The sequence below is a fragment of the Musa acuminata genome, chromosome BXJ2-1 (assembly GCF_036884655.1).
Source record: "Musa acuminata AAA Group cultivar baxijiao chromosome BXJ2-1, Cavendish_Baxijiao_AAA, whole genome shotgun sequence".
NCBI lineage: Eukaryota > Viridiplantae > Streptophyta > Magnoliopsida > Zingiberales > Musaceae > Musa > Musa acuminata.
This window is the reverse complement of record NC_088338.1, coordinates 39405539-39415359: the sequence shown is the minus strand read 5'-3', so window position 1 is coordinate 39415359 and position 9821 is coordinate 39405539. Positions and strand designations below refer to the sequence as shown.

General features: G+C 47.3%; 1 protein-coding gene across 1 annotated transcript; it reads right to left on the bottom strand.

Moving 5' to 3' along the window:
• Nucleotides 1–3173: 3173 nt before the first annotated feature.
• LOC103974878 (uncharacterized) lies at nt 3174–5378 on the bottom strand. Its single transcript, XM_009389778.2, has 2 exons — nt 4075–5378; nt 3174–3990 (listed from the first exon to the last, which is right to left on the bottom strand). The coding sequence occupies exons 1-2, from the start codon at nt 5376–5378 to the stop codon at nt 3174–3176; spliced, it is 2121 nt and encodes a 706-aa protein (XP_009388053.2).
• Nucleotides 5379–9821: the final 4443 nt, after the last annotated feature.

The following is a 9821-nucleotide window of genomic DNA, read 5'->3' as shown; positions in this document are numbered from 1 at the left end:
GGATATCTGAATTTGTCTAACCTTCTTATTGGAATTGAGCTGATTATGATTGCTTGGAATCCCTGTACACTCTTGCTTTCAATTCTTTCCTAAAATGAATACTTTTGTGAGAGATTTGTTCCTTGCATCATTGTTTTGAAAAGGCACATGTACGTTTGGTTGTTCCGCGTGTGCTTCCGTTATATGCTGCTTATTGTTGAAACTGCCTTCTTGTACTCTGGTGTGTGGGATATTGTGAACCTTTGCCAGAAATGGTAAAGGGAGTTGTGAACCTTTGCCAGAAATGGTAAAGGGAGTTGTGAACCTTTGCCAGAAATGGTAAAGGGAGTTGTGAACCTTTGCCAGAAATGGTAAAGGGAGTTATGCATAGAGCCTGCGATGCTCTGCCGGCCCCCTCTGACTTCACCTAGACGTGGGTGGATGGAGCTCCCAGACGTGGGAGACTTTTGTCAGGTGGTCATTCAGAAATGGATGAATCACATTCTGACTGAGATCCCACTACACCCTCTATATGTTTGATATGACATCCAGAGTTTTGGTGAGTTATTTCTGTTCGTGCTCTGGATAAGTATGATATGATTGCAACGTCAAGGACGACGTTTGAGCTTCTGTACGACATATGAGTTTGATATGCTCTGAAATGCTTCATTCACTATTGAGTTTGCTTCGTAATGTTCCATAGATCGTTGATGTGTTCTGGAACATTTTATATGCCATTGATAAGCTCCGATATGTTTCCTTTGTTTCTGATATGCTCCAATTACTCTATGCCCCATCTGTCAGGAACCAAATATGTATGATTAAAAAGGACAATTATGATTCTGCTCCTAATGATATTATGTATACGAAATCGTATATTCTGCTTTTGTGTTTTGATACTGTATCTCTTTGGAAATTGTACTATTTTGATATGGATATGTTAGTCACTTGCTGAGCTCTTTATGCTCACCCCGTTTGTTGATAAATTTTTCAGGATAGCGTATCGCTTGCTTAAATGTTAAGAATGGGCTGAGGCAGTGGAAAGTTTAGAAGACGTTGGGCAGAACTTTTGTTAGCATATATGTAGTTGTGTATAAGCTACCTTGCATCTAATGAAATGTGACTATGAATCTAAACCTGTGGATTTTGTGTAAGTTAAAGGATCCCTCATGTATAGGGTTTTGGAATGTTAAATTAAATTTGTGTAATGATATGAACTTATGGTAAATCGATGATTGTGGTGACTGCATAGATTTCCCCACTTGTGGACTTATATTGTGGTTTTTATTTTGATGAGTCGGGTTCAGATGGTATAAATTTTCGAGTGATGTGTGCTATGTTTATGAATTGCACAGGGATATGAATTGGTAGATTATAGAAGCGAAATTTTTGATTTGAATGTTTTCTTAGTGACCTCAAATGTGTGTTTGGATCCTGGGTTAGTTGTGACGAAAGATTTTAAATATCATGTATATTTTTAGGGGTGTGACAATGTCCCTTACCCGTGCCAGGTATCTCGCCATGGTTGGGTCCCGAGCTTCGTATCCACCGCTGAGTTGTTCGGCCACGAGCTGCGAGTCGGTGAGGACGTGTATCGCGGCTACCTGCATCTCGAGGGCCAGCCTTAGTCCGGCTAGGAGCGCCTCGTACTCCGCCTCGTTGTTGGTGGCTTTAAACCCGAAGCGGAGGGAACGCTCGAACGAGCGTCCGTCAGGGGCAAGGAGGACCAGTCCCGCGCCGGCACCCCTTGAGTTGGCCGAGCCGTCCACGTGTAGGGTCCAAGCTTCGGGGGTTTGCTTGGGGTCTCCGTCCTCCATCTGAGTCAACTCCGCGATGAAGTCGGCTACCGCCTGGGCTTTAATGGCGGTCCTGGGCACGTATCTTATATCATGTTCGCCGAGCTCCACCGCCCATTTGAGGAGCCGGCCTGCAACGTCAAATTTTGTTAAGACCTGCCGAAGAGGTTGGCCGGTGATGACCTCCACCGGGTGTGCCTGGAAGTAGGGACGCAACTTCCGAGCCGAGAGCACCAGGGCGAGCGTAAGTTTTTCTATTGGCGGGTAACGCTCCTTAGGTCCACTCAGGACGTGGCTGACATAGTAGATCGGGAGTTGTTGGCCGGAGCTTTCCTTAATCAGGACAGAGCTGACTGCACGCAGGGAGGCCGCTAAATAGAGGCCCAGCTTCTCACCGGGAGAGACAGAGGCGAGGCGGGGGAGGCTGGCCAGGTGCTGCTTCATTTGTTTGAAGGCCTCCTCGCATTCCGATGTCCACTGGAAGTTCCTCGGGTTTTTGAGCGCCTTGAAGAATGGGAGGCAGCGATCGCCCGACCGGGCGAGGAAGCGAGACAGGGCGACAAGCCTTCCGTTAAGTTGCTGCAGGTCTTTAATCGTCCGGGGGGACTGCATGTTGATTATTGCTTGAACCTTCTCTGGGTTGGCGTCAATTCCTCTCTCGTGTACGATGAACCCGAGGAATTTCCCGGAGGTGACGCCGATAGCACATTTTGTGGGGTTGAGTCGCATGCCGAACTTGCGTAGTGTGGCGAATGCCTCGGCCAGGTCGGCAAGGTGCGTTTCGGCTTCTTGGCTTTTCACGATCATATCATCCATGTAGACCTCCATGTTCCTCCCGATCTGATGGGCGAACATCTTGTTCACCGTTCTCTGGTATGTGGCCCCAGCATTTTTTAACCCGAACGACATGACCTTGTAGAAGTATACCCCTTGATCGGTGAGGAAAGCCTTATGTTCTCTATCTTCGGGCGCCATCCTGATCTGGTTGTACCCTGAATAGGCGTCCATGAAAGATAGGCATGCGTGCCCAACTGTTGCGTCGACCAGCTGGTCGATCTTCGGGAGGGGGTAGCAGTCTTTAGGGCACGCACTGTTAAGGCTGGTGTAGTCAACGCACATCCTCCAGCTTCCATTGTGTTTTTTCACGAGGACTACATTGGACAACCATCGAGGATATTTGGCTTCTTCTATGAAGCCTGCTGCTAGGAGCCGGTCCACCTCTTCTTGTATGGCGCGTTGTCGGTCAGGAGCCTGGCGCCGGGGCTTTTGCTTCACTGGGCGAGCGTCGGGTGGGATATTGAGATGATGCTCCGCGACCTCCGGGTCGACACCCGTCATGTTTGATGGGGACCAGGCGAAGATGTCGGCATTTTCCCGTAGGAGCCCGACGAGTCGTTCCTACTCCCGCTCGGGCAGCTCCGATCCGATCTTGATCGCCTGGTCTGGCCGAGCTTCTCGCAAGGGTACGTCAACAGTGGATCCCCTCGGCTCGAGATGAGGAGCCAGTTTTTTTGTTTCCCGTGGGTCTTCCAAGGGCGCCTCGGTCCTAGCTCTCTTTCCCAACGAGACGACGGTAAGGTAGCACCGCCTGGACTCTCGGGGGCTTCCCGTGACTTCCCCGACTCCAGCACGAGTTGGGAACTTGATGGTCTGGTAGTAGGTTGAGACGATGACTCTGACCTTGTTGAGGGTCGGCCGGCCGAGTATGGCATTGTAGGCAGTGGGAAGGTCGACCACCAAGAATGTGGTCATCACCATTTTCGACCTCGACGGGGTCCCCAGAGTCAAGGGCAAAGTAACAGCTCCCAGGGGTGATATTGAATCTCCCGTGAAACCGGTGAGTGTCGAGCACATCGGGCTCAGATTTTCCCTGGCCAAGCCCAGCTTCTGGAAGGCGTCGAAGTAAAGTATATCGGTCGAGCTCCCTGTGTCGACCATGATTCTCCTCACTTGCGCGTTGGCTACCCTGGCCGATATCACTAAGGCGTCGTCGTGGTCGGGGCGCTCGGAAGCTCCGGTTGGGAAGGTAATCTCGAGCTCAGGCTCGTGTCCCGAGGCTTCGTCAGGAGCGGCTCGGGCATACGCCTTTCTGCCCGACATGGAGCCTCCCCCTGATGCAGGGCCCCCGGCTATCACATTGACGTGCCGCTCGACGGGGCCCTCCGGTCGAGGCGACTGCTCCTTGTTCGGCCGGAGATACTGGCCGAGGTGTCCTCTGAGGATAAGCTCCTCGATTTGCCTCTTCAACTCGTAGCACTGCTCAGTGTCGTGCCCGTGCTATCGGTGAAATCGGCAATACCTTGAACGGTCTGCGAGCTCCCGCGGGTTCCTCATCGGGTGAGGGTCCTTGAGCAGCCCCTTCCCCTTCTCATGCAGGAATATTTCGGTTCGGGACGAATTCAAGGCGGGAAGAGGAGACCTTGATTCGGGTCTGTCTGTCCTCCGCCGGGAGGCGACGGGTTGTAGCTGTCGGGACGGCTCTGACTTGACCTTTTTGTGATCCTCCCGCTTCCCAGCCATCCAAGTCTCCGCGGCGACGAATTGACTGGCACGCTGGAGCATTTCGGGGACCGCGGCGGGGGGCCGCTCTACGAGCGACCAGAAGAACCTGGAGGGCCGTAGGCCTGTCATGAATGCCTGCATTAAGAGAGAGGGGTGAGCATCCGATAATCCGCGGATCTGCGTCATAAAGCGGTTCACAAAATGGGAGAGGGGCTCGTCCTCCTTCTGGTTGAGCCCGAGGAGCAGCGCCATGGACGGCTTCGGTCGGGCGTAGGCCAAGAAGTTAAGCTCGAAATCCTTGGCGAGCTGATCGAAGGAGGCGATGGTCCCGGGCTTCAGGCCGCTGTACCATGCGCGGGCTGGCCCCCGCAGAGTCGTCGGGAATGCCCTGCACATTAAAGCGTCAGAAGTCTCGTACAGCGCCATCTGGGTGCGGAAAGCGGCCACGTGGTCCGCTGGGTCAGCGGCGCCATCATACGCGTCCAGCGAGGGGAGGCGGAAGTGTGGCGAGATCGCCTGCTCTTGTATCTCGGGGGTGAACGGGGATCCTTGGTGTCCGTCCGCCCCGAGCTCTCCTTTTGACTTGCGAACTTCCTGTTGTACCTCGTCCAGTTTTTGACTGACGAGGCGCAGCTGAGCTCGCAAGGCATTCGTCGAGTCGGCGGTCGGAGCCTCGGGCTTGGGGCAGCTCGCCGTGTCCTCCGCTTCCCGGCTCCCAGGCCGAGTTGTGGGGTTTCGAGGCGAGACAGGAAGCTCTGGAAGCGATGCGTGAGTCCGGACAGGGGGCTCCCGTTGCTGCGAAGGTCGGGTCGCATGCGGAGGGGCTCGCTGGGAGACGATTGGGACGATAGTCTGCACCATGCTTGTCAGGGTTCGGACCTGGTGGGTGAGGTCATGAAAGGCCTCGGGTGGCACTTGCGACGGGCCGGCGGGTGTATCGCCGGGAGGCGACAAGCCTGGGTCATTAAACAGTTGCCAGTAGCGTTCTGACACCGCCGCGGGGCGTTCGTCGTGGGTTTCATCACGTAGGGGGTGTTCCCCCGAGGCGGGGAGCCCAGTAGTCGAGGGTCCGCCGAAGTGGATTCGCTGATCGCTTGACATTTGGATGGGCCCTCCTTCTAGCGCCAATATATTACGGTAAGTAACTTTTTCAGCCGTGACCTCGGGGTCGACGCGGCTGGTTCAGGGCTCCAAATGGCCGAGATCAGACGTGGCTCCCCTTGGGATGTTGTGGTGGCTGCCGCGGGGGATCCGGCCGGAAAGTTCTGCGACTCCAAGCGGATTCAGCGGCGGTCGAGTACCTGCACACAGGTCGGGTCGGTTGCTCGGCCCGACCCCTCCGACGATCAAGTCAGTGAAGCGGAGAGGAGCTTCTTGGTGAGATCGTTCTCCCCCTTTCTGTTGGGAGCCAGGGGGTATTTATAAGTGGGTTTGATGTTACCTGATGGGCCATCCTGCCGGGGCAGGGTCGTACCTCTGATGGCGTCTGTCGTCACGGTCGTTGCGTGGAAGGCCGAGCTGCCGCAGGGTATGGGGGTGTCAGTCAGCGCCTTCGCCTGCCTTGGCCGGCCATGAGGGGTCAGCCGAGGAGGCTGTTTGGGTATGGTGGGTGTGGATGCGCGTCGTGTCGTTGTTAATGCTCGTTCTGGAGCAGTGTGCCGCACAGGGTGTCCGACGTGAGGGTGCATTACGTCAAATCCGGGGTGTTATGTCAAATCAGTTTTTTACCCCAGAGAATGCTAGGGACTTCCGCATCATCCAAGCAAATCACTGAAGAGGTGGGTTTTTTGTTCCGGTTATCAAACTGCTTTAAGTTAGGGCTGGTTCGAGATCTATCTTATTTAAAGATCAAACTGTAGCAAAGCAGTTGCCGAGGGACTGAATGGAAAAGATGACTCTTCGAAGAATTTCCTGATAGAGACCATTATGTTCTTTAAGTCTTCATAATAGTGTCTTGTAGTTATTTTGTTAACCATCAAATTATCCTGATCATGGTTGTTTCTATAATTTATGGGGTTTTAAATTTAACTATAAAATCCTTATAAAGATAATACAACTAGATGAAATGCATTTACCTTTATTTCCAATTGAATTTTATGCTTATGCTGGTAATTTATATTCTTTTGGGCATAGGGATCCAATGGGAATGAAAAACATCTTTCCAAAAATATGAGTACAGACCTGTAGACAAAGTGGCATATTGCAATAGTTGAATGGCCATATGTAGATATATTTAGAATTATAGGATTAGCAAATAGAGCAAGGTAGAACTGGTTAAGATAATTCATGTTGAAGTAGTTTTTTTAGAATTAATATGGAAATATGTAGAACCGTATACAAATCATAGTTTGTGATCCAACTATCAGTCAAGCTCTGAGATTGGAAAGCTTCAGAAAAGCATGTATTCTCATCTAATCATGTGATATCTATTGTAGCATAAATTAAACAAGTGCTTATTGTCTGCATCTACTGTCAGCCAACATTTTATTTCCTTGTTAGTATGGGTAATTCATATCGCTGAACCTTGAAACCATCTAAATTCAGCACTGAGCATACTAGGTCAAGCATTACAAGTTTTAACTTTTGATATGCATATATGTGTCATCAATATCTTTATTTTTCTCCGGTGACATGTTTTCACTATTTCCATTCCTTGCCTACGGAAGAGATGGTACTCATATTTATATACCTTCTGATACAATGTATTTTTTTTCTTAGGCTGGTTCATATTCATCTACAGAACACAAACACAATTGCCTACAGATGGATTTCCGTATTTCTGATGCCAAAGCTAAGTACGAGGTGCTGTTTATTCTTTATTCCTTTTCTCTATCTGCTAATTTTTTTTTTATCTCTTGTACTTGAAAGCTTGTAAAGCATTTTTGTTTCACTGTAATGGATTATCAAGCCATAAGTTATTGCTCTGTTCTTGATGGAAAGCCATCGGGACAGTTATTTTCCGTGAGAAGGTATGTTTCTGTTTGATATGATAAACCATTCTAAAGATCACTATGCCAAGAGGATTTGGGTTCCTATGGACAATCCATATTGAATTTGATGATTTATATTTGACATTCATTATGCCAAGAAGGTTTGAGTTTTTAAAACATGATACATGTTATCTATCTCCATTTTTAATTTTTATGCCATGTGACTTGAGGTTTCCACCAAATACTGTGAGTTATGTTAAGTTCTGTATTGCTAGGAAGATGGCAGCCTTCATGATTCAGAAAAGGTTGCTGCTTTTGATTTTGATGGTTGTCTTGCAAATACATCTGTGAGAAGGTATGATTAGTAACTGGACAGCAAACATTTGAGATAACTTCTGGTTGAATAAACAGTTTAATTATTGGGAGACTAGCTCCTGATTTGTTGGTGTTTGTTGATTTCAATAATCTGAAATGTGATGTAATATTTTCTGAAATGCTTCTGACGGTCTCTATGTGCTACTAATGAATCCTCGCTGAAATATGGGCGCTTGGTTAGGGTTGCGGCTGGGAGGCGGGCGGCGGTGATGGAGCAGCGGCGGTTGAGAAGGGGAGCGGGGTTGTGGCAGGATAAGACGCTGGTAGCGTCGTCTCCTAGCAGCGGTGGTGACTTGAGTGGGAGGCGATGGCCACGGTGGACTCTGGCCGGACGCGGTGCAGGGTCGGTCGTTGGTCGGAGAGCAGCGACGGTCGGCGGTGGGCTGGCCGCAAGTAAGGGAAGCAGTGGTGCGTGGCTGCGGCTTCTTCTTCTTCTCTCTCTTCTTTCTCTTTTTTTTTTTTAGTGATGAATTACAATGAGAACGTCTAGGATCGCTGCTCTGATACCAAATGATAAGACTCTAAAGTCTTATCGTCGCTCTGATACTAAATGATAAGACCCTAAAGTCTTATCGTCGCTCTGATACCAAATGATAAGACTCTAAAATCTTACATCACTATTTATAGAGTTTCACCTAGAGTCCACTTGGACTTGGACTCTTAATAATAAATAAATATTAAATAAATCTCTATCCGATTCTAACTGTACTAAACAACTTGACTAAACAGACTCAATAAATAATATTAAATAAAAGCTCAGAAAAAAGGGTCCTAACATAGTCTGTTATGGATCTTCATGTGAATCAATACAAATGTTGACCAATTACATTCGCAACCACTCGATAACATCATATGTGAAAGTACAAGGGCCATAACCTTTCTTAAATTGGGTGTGGAGCCTTTAAATTATAACCATCACTCAATTATAAAAAGATATAAATAATATTTTATTAGCATAATAAATCATTAATATCAATTTTAATTTATAATCAACATGTGTGAATAACTATTCCTTACTTTGATCGAGACTATAATGACACTTTCTGGCAAAAGTCAATATATAATATTCTTTAGTACTAACATTAAATGTGATCGCATTCTAAGATTATATTGAAATTCAATGGCTAGATTTAGATAATATATCGTAAGACAAATAATTTTGTTCATAATTTTTTTTAATATTAAATATTTGTTAGAATCATAAATGACACTAAAAGAGGGGGTGAATTAGTACTTTCGAAAAGTTAAGACGATTTGAAAAACTTTCGTTCGATTAAATCCATATCGGAAAGATGTTTAACTTACAATGTGCGTAAAAGTAATGATCAAGTAAATCAATAAATGATATGAATAAAAAGTATAAACAAAAATGTAAATTGATTTATAGTAGTTCAGTCGTCCCGACCTACGTCCACTCCTGATTCCTCTTTACTCGAGGCCACCAGCTTTCATTATCAATCTTTTTTTTAATGGGTGAAAATCAACTACCCTTTTTACAGTTCTTTCTCATTTTCACAGAGAGAACCTTCGCACCTCTCTTTTACACAAGACCCAACTCCTCCCTTAGAAAACTTCTAACTTTAGGAGGAAAGACTCTAAACTTTAAAAGAGATTACAACATTTTTTCCTCAAGGATTCTTTTCCCCTTTCTACTTTTTTCTTACTTACCCAAGTAGGAATAACTCAGATATTTATAGACCCCAACTAGCTTAAAAAAAGGAGCCAAAATTCAAATCCCTAGAATTTTCGGATACTAGCGGTACCACCGCCTGTGGCCCTGATAACTGGCGGTACCATCACCCAATTTGGGCGGTACCATCGATTGACAGTCTTGGAGACTATGTCTGGGTAGTACCATTGCCTTACACTAGCAATACTACCGTCGAGTCTTTCGAAACTGTACACTTCGTACGTTTTAACTCATAGGCGGTTCCACTACTTGGTCTAATAGTGTCACCGCTTGACCCAAATTTTGGGTCACTAAATGGGCCTCCGAATAGACCCAAATTAGCCTCGACTTAGGCCCAATAGGCCCCTACTTGAGTTAGCATAGTTACGCCCGAAACTAACTCAATTAGACCTAAACTACTTCGATCTAGATATAATCAATTATAAATATAAATCCTATGTTGTCTGACATGTCATTGGTTCATTTGGCGCTTTGTCCGATCCTTCGACGTATCATTCTCTCATTTGGCGTATTGCTCGATCCATCGGCATGTTAACCTCCTACAACATT

Bases quoted from the DNA above. Each gene is read 5' to 3' on its own strand.
- LOC103974878 (XM_009389778.2), bottom strand. From the start codon at position 5,378: ATGTCAAGCGATCAGCGAATCCACTTCGGCGGACCCTCGACTACTGGG. The intron at 3,991-4,074 runs GTATTGCCGATT...GCTTATCCTCAG, and splicing joins GAGCTCGCAGACCGTTCAAG to AGGACACCTCGGCCAGTATC.